General features: G+C 38.3%; 1 protein-coding gene across 1 annotated transcript in view; it reads right to left on the bottom strand.

The window, feature by feature from the left end:
- Window positions 1–15,811, bottom strand: part of LAMA2 (laminin subunit alpha 2) — a 706,382-nt gene that overhangs the window by 174,015 nt on the left and 516,556 nt on the right. The window contains exon 32 of the mRNA XM_061427935.1: window positions 15,425–15,618. Within this exon, the coding sequence (XP_061283919.1) occupies window positions 15,425–15,618 (194 nt within the window). The remainder of the gene's footprint in view (window positions 1–15,424; window positions 15,619–15,811) is intronic.

Genomic DNA, 15,811 nt, shown 5'->3' with positions numbered 1-15,811 from the left:
AATGGCAAAGAATATTGACTTCTGCTAAGCATCCCAGACAGATGTGCAAAGATTTCAGCTATGAAATATTTTATGGGCTAAGTATCCTTCTGAGAAAGATGATGTTTCTCATCTCAGATAATTAACACTTTTAAAAGATGAAAACAACAACAAAAGAGCAGACATGTTTGTCACCCAGAACCTGAGATGTGGATGATGATATAAACTGAGGAACCAGAGAAGAGGAGCCAATGGATTTTGAGAGGAAATGAGTGCATTGCCTAAGTATTAAAGGAGATGTAAGACCTGGAATACAGCATTTATAAATACCCCAGAAATGCCACCTGATCAGTGTACAGAAAATCCATAACTGGGAATAAAATATGCTTTGGAATCTAAAAATGTATAGATTGGTCCCTTAGATAGAGCTGTGGAGAATCTGTAGCAATTGGGTCTCCACATACTTCATGTGTTAAATATGCAAAAACTGTATGACTCTTTAGCTTAACTTCTATTGATAAGGAGTTTTTTTTAACAAGTCAAAAGAACTTTTCTCTTTAAAATTTGTGGTTTTATTTCCCCTCCTGATGAAATCTATTTATTTACTTACTTATTCACTTACTTACTTACGTATTTGCCAACTACTCCTCTTTAGTCACTCAGTGCATTATCACTCACGACTGGATGCAGTCCCACAGATTTCTACTTCGATGATTAACCTAACCCTGTCTTGTGGATAAATAACTGCCAAAAGTCAGGAAAATGTTATTCTTGAAGTAGCAAAGAGTGCTAGTGTTCACCTATGTATTTTTTCAATGATTAGAAAGAGGGACTATTCAAAGTTGGTATGGGTGGAAGGGGTCTGGATGGTAGTAGAAAGAAAAAAAAAGTTTCTTCACCACTATCACACTAACTCATAAATAGTACAATTTCTAAAATTAAAATATGTTGATTCTTTTGGAGACTATAAAATGTACCTATTTAGTTTGGATTTTTAGTTCAATTTTTTTTTTCACTCTTTGCCCATCGGAGAAATGAGGTGCAGCTTCTCCATGCCAAGAAGCATGTGCTACCATATGTATGATATGTATCCATGTATTGAGAGAGTCAGTTCTTAGGTAGGTTGATAAGAAGTCCAGGGTCCCTGAGGAGAAAGGGGTCTGGGAATCTTGAGGAGGAGAAAATGACAAGTGTTTTTTTCTTTAAGCCCAGAGCTGATGATTATATAACAAAACAACTCATCTTGCTCAAGGACGTTTTTCCTTAAACTTTGTACCAGTGATTATATAACAACAATGTAGCCTGCTTGAGGACATGTTTTTCCTTCTTGAGAATCTTCTGACTAATCCTGTCATCTTAAAATGTAAATTGTGGGAATGGGTCTGGGAAGATCTTTCCATTGTTAGTTCTAATCCTGTTATCTTAAATTGTATATTGTTGGAGTGGGTCTGGTAAGACCCTTACAATCCTGAGACATTCTTTTGATTTACTGTAATAATCAACTGAAAAAGCATATAGTTCTCTTGCTAAGACTAGCAAGTGGGGCACTCTCCATACCCCTTTTGATGTCTATGTCAGAAGATTTCTCTGTCCCTTTTTATACTTTAATAAAACTCTGTCTATACAAAAGATCTTGAGTGATCAAGCCTGATCCCTGATCCTGAATCTAGATCTTCTTTGGAGATCACGAATCTGACATTGTTCACCATAAGCGATCAGCATATAGATACAATTTCTAGCTTACATTCTGCATATGGAGGTATCAAAACTACACACATGTTAAAAGAGAGGAAAATACATACCATGAAATATACTGAGATCTGGAGCTGCTTTGCCTCATGCCCCAAACTGGCAAGGATTCAATTAGTTCTCTAAACTCCCTTGAGCTGCCCAATGGAGAGAAAACCATTAACTGATGCTTGTAAACAAAGAAGTGGTACAGAGAGTGATTTTTTGATAGGATGGCAGTTAGACATGAGTCACAATATCCCTTCACAGGGACTAAACTGCCCTAGCAGGGCTATAATGTATCAGCTCTTTGCAGGTGACGCCGGTAAATGTGGAGCGTCACCTGCAGGGTGCTCTAAGCTCCTGGTGCCTGGCAAGCTGAGTGAACACAGAGGCTTTGGAAGCAAGAAGTGAGGTCTGACAAACTAGAGCTGGATCTCTTTCTCTTCTACCCAGAATGAGAGAGGATTTGCTTTAAATGGAAACTAAGTAAAAGGAAGAGAAGGCTGTGGCCTCAAGCCCTCAGCTCAATGGTAAGTGCTTGAGAAGTTTCAACAGGCCTGTAAATGAGAACCAATCATGGAACACAGTTAGGTACCAAATTGACTCTGTCTGAACACCAAGACCCAGTTTAGTCCTCAAACTTGAATGGCAGCTGAAGGGCTTTCTTAAATCACAGAAGGCTGGGCCATACCCCTAGCATTTCTGATTTGAGAGGTGATTGAATGGTCTGGTTTCTGATTCTCTGACTAAGCATGTGTTTTCTAACAAGCTTCCAGGTGAATATTAATTCTTTGGTCCTGGGCACCACACGTTGGATAACTACTTGTATCACATCACCTGGGAGCTTATTAGGATCTTGGGCCCCATCCCATATCCAGTGAATCAGAATCTGCATTTCAGAAAGATTCCCATGTGATCTCTGCATGTTAATGTTTGAGATGCATTGCTGTGGGTCAGTGGCTCTCCATCTTGCTGCATATTCGAATCGTGGCCATTTACAAAAATACAGATGTCTAGTGTTTCCCCTAGCCACCTCCAGAGACTCTGATTTGATGGGTTTGTGGTAAGGCCCAGGCATCAGTACATTTAAAAGATATCAGATGATTCTATCCTATAGCAGAGTTTAGAACCACTGGGCCAGATGACAAACTACAGATTCTCTATCCTAAAGGGAGATAGCGTTTGGAAGAAAGAGGTCATTTTACTTGCTGTCTCCTCTGTCGAGAACACTTCTTTCTTCATCTTCACCTATGTGACTCCTGGAGAATCAGGGCCAGGGCTCAAGTGTTACTTCCTTGGAGGAGTCAGCCCTGATGACTCTGAAATTACTGTCCTCACACATCACTATTGTATTCCCTTTGTCTTATTATCTTAACACTCATGCATGTATAAGCTATCTTTTCATTTTAGGCATTTTTATATTGTTTCTCTATCACCAGAGAAGGGACCTTAATCAGCTTCGGTCACAGTGCCTAAGAAAGTGTCTTGCACATAGTAAGCAATCAACAAATATTTGTTTACTACTATCTTTGTGAAAGGAGCGAAAAAAATATTTTGGAGAAGATCACAGAGTTATCACCATTTTAAAAGTCCCATTCAACCTCTAGTGAACATGTATTTTGGGCAGATGTTCTCAGGATAGAAGCAAGCAGGGTGCTCTTTTTCACTTTCAAGATCTTGAAAGATACTTGATAATATGACATTTCACTATGCTTTTTAGGGTAGGGTGTTCTTCAGAATACATTGCTAGTTCTTTCTCTAACTTATTTAGAATTTATAACCTACCCATTGCTAAGAGGAATTGAGTCAGCTCATTGATAATGGTATGGCTTGAGGCTCCTCACTGATGGTTCCAGAAACTTCCAGGGGAAAGTTTTCTCAGTAATTTCAGTTTTTACTTCATACAAGCATAAATCAGGGGCTGGAGTGCAGAACTAGATCTGATTTACTGTAAAACACTGCAGACTAAATTGGTGAACTAGAATGCCAAGAGGCATGATGAATACGGATTTTTCTCTCATTTATTCTACCCCCTGTCCATCTGTTTTGGTTCCTCATCTTCCGTTGTTGAAATGAAAATGTATTTAATTGCTCTTTCAAGGACTCATAATTCCATTTTATGTCTCTGTGTCCAAAGGTCTATTATTACACTATGTCTTATGCTCTCTGTATTTGCTTTTGGGGGAACAAAGTACAAGCACATTTCCATAAGTGAAGGCTAAGTTTTATAGTATGCTCCAAGTAATATACTAACACATATCCAAATGGGTCAGAAAGACTTATGAATACGACAGCTATGGGGTTTTTTCAAAGCTTCTGTACAAGTCTAGTTCATGCAGTTATAAGACAAACACATGGGGAAACGTGCCCTTTACATAATGGTTTGCTAATTTTATCCTGACACAAAATATTTAACTTACACCACAAGCTACTTTCATTTGTCCTCAAAAAGTCTGAAATGTCTGGCAACAAACACTGGAAATGGGATGCAAATTAAAACCACATTTAATTCAGTATGATAGGGAAGATCTGAAGTGTGTATAGAGACAAGGAATATTCACATTACATAAACATTGTTCTTTGATAAGGGTGCAGTAACTACTCATAACACCTATCATATAATCAAGATTCCCAAGGAACCTCTCCAAACCATTCTCCTGTTAAGCAATAGAGATAAGTTATAAAATGAGACTCTGCCTGAAATGCATGGGAGCAAAAAGCAAATATTTTAAGACTATGATTATATTTTACATGACTAAATGTTTCTGAGGCTTTGCCTATGAAAGTGTCAGGATAAATTTGTGTCTAATATTAACAAATGCAGTACTAAATTCAGATTGTTATAGCTGGGCACATGTAAGGGGCAAATCATGCAGCTGAAATTACAGATCGTTCCATTAGCAATTAGTACAAAATACTGCATTTCTACTAGAGTCCCCCATGCATAATAAGCACTGGCTTACTGTCACAAAAAATTCACCCACTACATCCAAACCAAATAATCTGAAGCTGAAATGAGAGCACTGCATATTTTCAAAAAGGCCAAACCTATTAACCAATTTTAGGTAAAGATACACAAACTGTCCACTCTAAGCAAATAGGGATAAAATGAGTAAATACACATTTCTAACAAAAGAAAAAAGCTGTGTGTTAATGTGTGTTTTAATTTAGTTCTTCTACATTAAGGCCATTGCTTGTCTGTTATATATGGATTAAAAATTTTTTTAAATTTATTTATTTGGCTGTGCTGGGTCTTAGTTGCAGCACATGGGATCTTTCAGTTGCAGCATGTAGCTTTGTGCACGTGGGAGCTAGTTCCCTGACCAGGGACTGAACTCAGGCCCCCTGACTTGGGAGCAAGGAGTCTTAGACACTGGACCACCAAGAAAGTTTCTGGGTATGGATTTTATGTTTCTCTCTTTCCTTTTCAAGAAGAAAGTTTGATATTAGCATTTATTTGAGACTTATTAAATGAATTCAGTTATTCTATATTATTTACAGATAAATATCTTCTAAAATAAGACTGTGGCTTCAAATCCATTAAAAAGGCTTTTTCTTTTGCCTGTTAGTTCTTTGAATAGAGGGAAAGATTTTCTGTAGATTTTGGATGAGGCTGATAATTTATTCATGTGACAAGTTGTGAGGTATATAAATATTAAATAAAATTATGTACATAAATATATATTTAAAATAAGTTCAATATGGTTCTTGGGCTTCCCTGATAGTTCAGTTGGCAAAGAATCTGCCTGCAATGCAGGAGACCCCAGTTCAATTCCTGGGTTGGTAAGATCTGCTGGAGAAGGGATAGGCTGCCCACTCCAGTATTCTTGGGCTTCCTTTGTGGCTCAGCTGGTAAAGAATCCACCTGCAATGCAGAAGACCTGGGTTTGATCCCTGGGTTGGGAGGATCCCCTGGAGAAGGTAACAGCTACCCACTCCAGTATTCTGGCCTGGAGAATTCCATGGGCTGTATAGTTCATGGGGTCACAAAGAGTCAGACATGACTGAATGACTTTCACTTTCAATATGGTTCAAGTATGGTGTATCTCTTCAAAAAACAAAGGGAAGCTTTGAAACTATTACACGTAATAATGGGACAATAGCTTTTATCTACACAACATTCATTATATGGCAGACAATATGTTGTGTCTTGACTTTATTATCTCATCCAACGTTCACAGAAATTCTATGGAGTACTCTTAATGCCCTAATTTTAAAGATGAGGAAAATAGCTACAGTCACAGTGTTTACAAATCCATAAATAATGTATTTGAAGGACTTAAAGAGAAGAGAAAATATAAGGTGATTATAAAAGGGGTTTTCTGTGACTTGAAGAGCCTAGAATTAATTATTAAAAAACCCAGAATTTAGCATATCTCATCAGAAATGGAGGAGCTGCACAAAATATCATGCTTTTGAAAAAAATAGTCAAATGATAACCATGATTATAAGAATGGCTAGAATTTACTGAACATCTATTATGCTTAGACTTGTCACCGAATGCACAAGGATTTTATGGATAGTGAAATGAGACTTAGAAAAGTTAACAAATCAAATGTCACACAACTTTCATGTGGCCAGCCAGAATTCAAAGCCTCTATAAACACTTCATAATAGCATGCTTCCTTGCGTTAGGAGATGGTGTGTTTCAGAGATACCATAAAATAGGAGAAGGTGACTAGACTATCTCATTTATAAGACTTCTAACTTTAATGAATTGTGATCAATTTTCCTTCAAGGTTAATCAACTTCCTGGATCTTGCAGAGTGAAAATTGTATCAAATAGCATTTACTCACAAAGCCTGACTGAAAATTAAATAGTGATCCACCTCTTCTGTATGACAGTTCAACAACACAACTCCTTAATCTATTAATGGAATGGCTTTTGCAACGTGATACACAAACTACTGAGACTTGACAGCCAGAAAGAAAATCATCTGGAATCAATGATAGTTGCTGTTCTACATTTTTAGCCTGAACGTAGGTCAAGGACACTGGCAACAAGAAACTCAAAACATGTTTCTCAAACAAAATAGGTGTGAAAAAGGTGAAAGGAGTGTGAACAGAAATTACTTTTATAGCTACTCTGATGCCTGGATTTGAATAACATGCCCTGGTTTAATTACAGAAAACTATAGTAGACATGTATGTGTGTGATCGGTCATGTTCCACTCTTTGCAACCCCATGGACTGTAGCCCACCAGGCTCCTCTGTCCACGGAATTTCCCAGACAAGAATAATAGAGTGGGTTGCCATTTCCTACTCTAGGGGACCTTCCCAACCCAGGGATCAAACCCATGTCTCTTGTTTTTCCTGCATTGGCAGGCAGATTCTTTGCCACTGTGCCATACTGGTCTTTGAATAGGAATTAGGACTTGGGGATTAAATAGAGACAGATGGAGGATGGTATTTAAAAGGCTAGGATGGAGGGTGATCACAAGTCTAACAAACAAAACCTCATTCATTAAATAGCAAATGAAGGTCAACTGATGGTTTTTCATCATCTTTCATTACAGAAAGTCTCATTTTCTTTACAGTGATCAACCACTTCCACTATTTTGTCCCTGCTCTAATATATATGGAACATATATACTAACTGGTATTACTAATCATCTTTGAGTATAAAAGTACTGCAGTGCTCTAGTGATAATATATGAAGGCCTCTGTATTACTGTGATAGATTCTTGCTAACAGCTGGCTATTAAAAGTAATAGTCTAAATAAAATAACTAAAACAAAGACCTACTGTATAGCACAGGGAATTATACTCAACAATAAACTGTAAGGGAAAAGATAAAAAAGATTCATATTTTATATGTATTTTATACATATATATATATAAACTGAATCATGGGCTTCCATGGTGGCTCAGTAGTAAAGAATCTGCCTGCAAAGCAGGAGATGCAGGTTTAATCCCTGGGTTGGGAAGATCCCCTGGAGAAGGAAATGGCAACCCACTCTAGTATTCTTGCCTGGGAAATCCCATGGACAGAGGAGCCTGGTGGACTACAGTCTGTGGGGTCTCAAAAGTGCTGGATATGACTTAGTGTCTGAACCACAACAATAAACTGAAGCACTGTGCTGGACACCTGAAACTAACTTGACATTATAAATCAACAACACTTCAATAAAATAAAGACAATAATCTATATAAAGACATCACTTTGCCAACAAAGGTCTGTCTAGTCAAAGCTAGGGTTTTTCCAGTAGTCATGTATGGATGTGAGAGCTGGACCATAAAGAAGACTGAGTGCCAAAGAATTGAATCTTTCAAACTGTGATGTTGGAGAAAACCCTTGAGAGTCTCTTGGACTGCAAGGAGATCAACCAGTCAGTCCTAAAGGAGATTAGCCCTGAATATTCTTTGGAAGTACTGATGCTGAAGCTGAAGTTCCAATACTTTGGCCACCTGATGTGAAGAACCGATTCATTGGAAAAGACCCTGATGTCGGTCAAGATTGAAGGCAGAAGGAGAGGGGGAAGACAGATGACCAGATGGTTGGATGGCATCACTGACTCAACAGACAGGAGTTGAGCAAGCTCTGTGAGTTGGTGAAGGACAGGGAAGTCTGGTGTGCTGCTGTCCATGGGGTCGCAAAGAGTCTGACACAACTTAATGACTAAACAACAACAAGACTAAGGTAGGAAAAGACTTCAAACCTTGGGTTTTACCAAGTGTCTGGAAAGTGCATATTTTACAGAGTTAGTGTGTTATAATATTTAGCTAGGCTTACCTTATGAGGTAAAAACAGTTCATGATTGCTTTTGCAATGTTAGCTTTGCTTAACTTTCACTTTCAATATGGTTCAAGTATGGTGTATCTCTTTAAAAAACAACGGGAAGCTTTGAAACTACTACATGTACTAATGGGACAATAGCTTTTATCTACACAACATCCATTATATGGCAGACAATATGTTGTGTCTTGACTTCATTATCTCACCCAACGTTCACAGAAATTCTATTCTATGAAGTGAATACTCTTAATGCCCTAATTTTAAAGATGAGAAAACTAGCTACAGTCACAGTGCTTTGCTTAAGCATCATCTTAAATTTTATATTTTAGATAACTTATAACTACAAATAAGTGCTGATATATTCCTAATATTTCATACATATTGAATATAAATATAAAGCATCAATTTGACATTTATAAAATATTTCAGGCACTCTTTATGGAATGACATCTTGCCAACAGCTACTAATTTTAATTTCTGTTAAGAGAGTAATGTATTTTACTACACCATTCATAATCTATTTTCAACATCACATGAGTTGCTCAGTGTTAACTACTAGTCTAGACTCTTGTGACCCCATGGACTGTAGTCCACCAGGCTTCTCTGTCCATGGAATTCCCTAGGCAAGAATACTGGACTGGGTTGCCATTCCCTTCTCCAGGGGATCTTCCCATCCCAGGGACCGAACCCGGTCTCCTGCATTACAGATTCTTTACCACCTCAGCCACCAGGGGAGCCCCAAATAGGACATAAACAGATCCAAATTTTGTGTTTTCCAATATAAAACTTTACTATTAAATAAACAATGGTTTTCTTGCTCAGTCTCAAGTTTCAGAAAGGCAGGTGGTTGGTCTCATTTTATAAAATGACATGTAAATTATGAATGAGGCTGAAAAAAGAGGTTGGATTTGTATTAACCTAACTCACTAAGGCGGAGAAGGCAATGGCACCCCACTCCAGTACTCTTGCCTGGAAAATCCCAAAGACAGAGGAGCCTGGTAGGCTGCAGTCCATGGGGTCACTAGGAGTCGTACACGACTGAGCAACTTCACTTTGACTTTTCACTTTCACACATTGGAGAAGGAAGTGGCAACCCACTTCAGTGTTCTTGCCTGGAGAATCCCAGGGACAGGGGAGCCTGGTGGGATGTCGTCTATGGGGTGGCACAGAGTCGGACACGACTGAAGTGACTTAGCAGCAGCAGCAGCAACTCACTAAGGGGAGGCTCTCATTTGGGAAGTCCAATAAGATCTATTCAGGACTCAGTGTCTAAAAGGAAGAACACACTGCAGAGCTGTCTCCAATTAGTCTCATTAGGAAAAAAATACAAAGAAGAAATCTGAGTGCCAGTTAATGTGTCTTTTCACCTGCATGGAGGGACTGCAAGGACTTCACTTGGCAATCTCTGATGAATAAGAATCTACCATAACTATCACAATGTTTTAAATCTTAGAGAGTCTCAATGGTTAGCAGAGGAAAAAAAATGTATGTACCTACTGCTGCTGCTGCTGCAGCTGCTGCAGCATCACTTTGGTCATGTCCAACTCTGTGCGACCCCATAGATGGCAGCCCACCAGGCTCTGCCATCCCTGGGATTCTCCAGGCAAGAACACTGGAGTGGGTTGCCATTTCCTTCTCCAATGCATGAAAGTGAAAAGTGAAAATGAAGTTGCTCACTCGTGTCCGACTCTTAGCGACCCCGTGGACTGCAGCCCACCAGGCTCCTCCTCCATCCATGGGATTTTCCAGGCAAGAGTACTGGAGTGGGGTTGCATTGCCTTCTCCGATGTACCTATTGACTTTACATATATTAAATTTTTTTTCATTTTATTTTTTTAGCCCATCTTATCTTTATTCTTTCTTGAGGGAACATGGGCTTTAAGCCCAGAAGAAGTAAATGAATCAGATCAGATCAGATCAGATCAGTCACTCAGTCATGTCTGACTCTTTGCGACCCCATGAATCGCAGCACGCCAGGCCTCCCTGTCCATCACCCACTCCCGGAGTTCACTCAGATTCACGTCCATTGAGTCAGTGATGCCATCCAGCCATCTTATCCTCTGTCGTCCCCTTCTCCTCCTGCCCCCAATCCCTCCCAGCATCAGAGTCTTTTCCAAGTCAATTCTTCACATGAGGTGGCCAAAGTACTGGAGTTTCAGCTTTAGCATCATTCCTTCCAAAGAAATCCCAGGGCTGATCTCCTTCAGAATGGACCGGTTGGATCTCCTTGCAGTCCAAGGGACTCTCAAGAGTCTTCTCCAACACCACAGTTCAAAAGCATCAATTCTTCGGCACTCAGCCTTCTTCACAGTCCAACTCTCACATCCATACATGACCACAGGAAAAACCATAGCCTTGACTAGAGGAACCTTTGTTGGCAAAGTAATGTCTCTGCTTTTGAATATGCTATCTAGGTTGGTCATAACTTTCCTTCCAAGGAGTAAGCGTCTTTTAATTTCATGAATAATGAATTAAATTAACTAATGTTGACTATATTGGGGAAACCAGGTTTGCTCTTTGTGTTTCAGATTAACAGTCAGAGGAGAGGTTAAGAAAGTAATATTTGCAAGACAGACCTATGTTCAAACCACAACTCTGTTGAATAGTCAGGGTGAACCTTGGAGAAGTGACTTAAATCATCTAAACTCAGGTTTTAAAAAATTACACTGATGTTAAAAAACAACATGTGGGGATGTTGCAAAAATTAAGTGCTTACCGTCATTTCTGACAAATGGTAGTCTTTCGATATGGGTGAATTGCTAAAGAATTGAACCATGTAGGGTGAAAGGGGCTTTAGGGGATGCCTGAGATTGAAGACAGACACAATGGTTAGGTATGCCTGAGTATTAGTTGGCTTGTGGGGTTGATAATGTTGGTAGGTTGAATTTGGATAATTATGAGAAATTCTGGTATCTCCTAATAAGGGCACAGATTATTTGTGTAAATTCTTCATGATAGTAATGAAATGTCCCTATATAAAATAGCTGTGTCCTACAAGAAATTCACTACTATATTTTGGATCCAATAAAACCCTACCTTTCTTGTAGTTGTTTAGTTAGTAAGTCATGTCTGACTCTTTTGTGACCCCATGGACTGTAGCCTGCCAGGCTCCTCTGTTGGATTTCCCAGGCAGGAATACTGGAGTGGATTGCAATTTCCTTCTCCAGGGACTCTTTCTGACCTAGGAATCGAACCTATGACTTCTACATTGGCAGGTGGATTCTTTACCACTGAGTCATCAGAAAATTCTGAAACCCTAGCTTGCTCACTGGCAATTATCTGTGCCAGCTACAAGTTTTTTTTTTTTTTGAAAAGTAGGTAGTCAAGGAAAGCTCTTTCATGATTTCTGCATTTTCTCTGACTTCTTTACAGCATAATTTAAAATTTTTCGCTAAATAAATTAAGAGCATAAACTATACAGGGAATATATAAATTATTTCCAACAATATGCAGTTCACCTGAGATACTACAATGATCATGTGTAGGTCATGCCTAGGTAATTTATTTGTTAAATAAATTAAGAGCATAAGCAATAGTTAGAACCAGACATGGAACAACAGACTGATTCCAAATTGGGAAAGGAGTACATGAAGTCTGTATGTTGTCACCCTGCTTAAATTTAACTTACATGCAGAGTACATCAGGTGAAATGCCAGGCTGGATGAAGCACAAGCTGGAATCAAGATTGCTGGGAGAAATGTCAATAACGTCAGATATGCATATGACACCACACTTATGGCAGAAAGCAAAGAAGAACTAAAGAGCCTCTTGAAAGTGAAAGAGGACAGTGAAAAAGTTGGTTTAAAACTCAACATCAAAAAACTAAGATTATGACATATAATCTTGCCATCACTTCATGGCAAATAGATGGGGAAACAATGGAAATAGTGACAGACTTTCTTTTCTTGGGCTCCAAAATCACTACAGATGGTGACTGCAGCCATGAAATGAGAAGATGCTTACTCCTTGGAAGCAAAGCTATGACAAACCTAGACAGTGTATTCAAAAGCAAAGACATTATTATTCTGACAAAGGTCTGTCTAGTCAAAGCTATGGTTTTTCCAGTAGTCATGTATGGATGTGAGAGTTGGATCATAAGGAAAGCTCAGTATCAAAGAATTGATGTTTCTCAAATATGGTGTTGGAGAAGACTCCTGAGAGTCCCTTGGACTGCAAGGAGATCCAACCAGTCAATCCTAAGGGAAATCAGTCCTGAATATTCATTGGAAGGACTGATGCTGAAGCTGAAACTCCAATACTTTGGCCACCTGATGTGAAGATCTGACTCACTGGAAAGATTCTGATGCTGGGAAAGACTGAAGGTGGGAGGAGAAGGGGATGACACAGGATGAGATGGCTTGATGGCCTCACTGACTCCATGGACATGAGTTTCAGGAAGCTCTTGGAGTTGGTGAAGGACAGGGAATCCTGGCATGCTGCAGTCCATGGGGACACAGAGTCGGACATAACTGAGTGACTGAACTCACTGACTGACTGAAGAGCATAAACTCTACAGAGAGTACATAAATTCTTTCTACCCATATGTGGCTCACCTGAGATACTGCAATGATCATTTCCTGGTGCATTTTTTAAAAAAATATACACATCCAGGATGTGGGCCAAATTAAACTGTATTTTCTAAAGAATCAGCCAAAGAGAGAAGAACTAACTGTATGATACATGCTACTAATGATTTGAGTTTTAACTTATTTCTATCAAATGTGACAAACATCTGAATTTTATAGTCAGCACAGATTAACAGCACTATTTTATCTCTTTTCTTCATTGAAGTAACATGGTCTCCAGGCTCTGAAGAACGTTTTGTTTGTATCAGAGGACACTTTCCTTACTACATAAATATTCTCTTGCCAGAACCAAGCTACTTCATCCACTCTCACTCATGAGCATTATAAAATTCTACTATACTCATATGTGACAAAACAGGACCAGCAGATCAATGTACTAGGTGAATCCATTCTTTGGTTTCTTGCTCTAAGTTAGCTTAAGGATTTAGAAAGAAGGAAAGGAAGAAGTAAAACTATCACTATTCGCAGATGACATGATGCTTTATATAGAAAATCCTAAAGACACTGGCAAAAAACTATTTGAACTCATTAATGAATTCAGTAAAGTGGCAGGATACAAAATTAATATCCAGAAATCTGTTGTGTTTCTGTACCCTAAAGACAAACTATGAGAAGAGAAATTAAGAAAACAATCCCATTTACAAATGCATCAAAAAGAATAAATCTAAAGAGATAAAAGGCTTCTACTTGTAAAAATATATGATATTGATTAAAAAAAATTGAAGACGGCACAAAAAATGGAAAGATGTACTGTGCTTATGGATTGGAAGGATAAATATTGCTTAAATGACAATACTAGGCAAGGCAATCTACAGATTCAGTGCAATCCCTATCAAAATAAATGACATTTTCCACAGAATTAGAACAAATAATTATAAAATTTGTATGGAAAAACAAAAGACTCCAAAGAGTCAATACAATTTTGTGAAAGACCAGAGCTGGAGGGATCATGCTCCCTGACTTTAGACTATACTACAGAGCTACATTTATCAAAAGAATATGGTACTGGTACAAAAACATACATAGAAATCAATACAACAAGATAGAAAGCAAACAAACCATTAACTCATAGAAAAAGAGATCAGATTTTTCTGATCTCACCCCTAGAAAATTAATTAATTTAAAATTCAAGGTCTGTTAGATTAACATTTAGGTTATGAATATATATTATTTAGTTGAATATCTCCATGTTAATAGTTAACTTTAATAACAATATTAAAACCAGTTGTATTATACTGGAAGTCCATGCAATTATCATTAAAATATGCCATTTTACTTAAGAAAAGTGAATATGTATATACCAATAACTGAATATGATAATGTAAATGTATATTACATATTACACTTCATCTCCTCCCATCAAACTTGACATTTATTTTTATTTTAAATGCAATATGAAATACACAGAAAAGAAGTTTAAAAATTATATTCCCAAATATACCCAGTCTTTACCTTTTGGCAGATCTAAAAAGCCAGGCTTAGTTTTGAGGTAACTTATAAAATTAGAGCACAAACAAAAATTCTAGTGAAAATGTTACTAAGCTTCAGATACACACAAGATGTTAAAACCAGAAATACAAGCATATGTAAATACACTAAAATATGTAAATATTGAAATAAAAAGCACTTAAATAATTTCTACTTATATTTGTTAGAAAGAATTAAGACCAATATTGTAAATTTCCTCAAGGAAAAGAATATATCACAGTATAATGGTCCTCCCTATATTTATGAATAACCTTTTTAGATTATATAAGATCTAAGAATTATATTTAATACTGATAGTCAATGTACACTCAGGATGGCATTATTGAATCCAGAAGCAGTTACTAAAACAAAGGGAAACATGCGAGTAGAAACCCTTGAGTTCATTGTCACTGCTTCCAGGTTCTGTACTGCAAGGGAAAGTTAAGAAGAAGGATGCCCATGGATTTCTGTAAACTCAGAAAAGCCAGTTGTACTTCAAGGGTTATAGTGCCTGTCCATTTGATTACAAATTCAAGAGGATTCTAAAAGAAATTTAACAAACCCAGACCTTTAATCCGTCACAAAGGCAATGTCAGCTTTAGGTCAAACTGCAAACTCTTAGATGGGCAAAATAAAATAGAATCTGCCTCCGGAAACTTTGCTGTAGGTCTTCAATGAACTGACTAAGCATGCTGAGGATTTTCTCAGCTGTTCTTGGCTCAGTAGGATGGAGACAAAACAGCAGGCAAACAGCAGAAGGTGGACAGAAAGTGTCAGGGAGAATGAAGAGTAGCAGTAGCTATTGAAAAACAAGGGAAACACTAGCTATTGAAAAATAAGGAAAAAAAAATCAGTCTTTCTCACTGGAAATGAGATAGAAATGGAACCAAGCCCCCAGAACCAATAATCAAGTTAGTATACGTACAAACACACTCCATGCCCTCGCGCGCATGCCCCTGTTCACAGCCGTCACACTTCGGCCCCGTGGCTCCGGGTCGGCACGTGCAGATCCCCGTGACAGGGTCACAGGGGACAGGCAGTGAGCCATGGGGGTCACACTCACATTCTTGGCAGGAGCCTCCAGGGCTGCTTGGGCTGCCGGCATAGCCAGGGGCACACCTGAATTTAAACAATGACAATGCAAAGGAGATTAGTAGTAAGTCATGTCTCGAAATTGTTGTTGTTGTGTGTGTGTTGTTGTGAAGGAAACAAAATTGATAGCAAAAGTCAATAGATCAGGGGTTAAAAAACTTTCCTGCAAAGAGCTAGATAGTAAACATTGCAGGCTTTGTAGGTCAAGAGGCAAAATCAA

The sequence above is a fragment of the Bos javanicus genome, chromosome 9 (assembly GCF_032452875.1).
Source record: "Bos javanicus breed banteng chromosome 9, ARS-OSU_banteng_1.0, whole genome shotgun sequence".
In the NCBI taxonomy this organism is placed as follows: Eukaryota; Metazoa; Chordata; class Mammalia; order Artiodactyla; family Bovidae; genus Bos; species Bos javanicus.
This window is presented reverse-complemented; position numbering and strand designations above follow the sequence as displayed.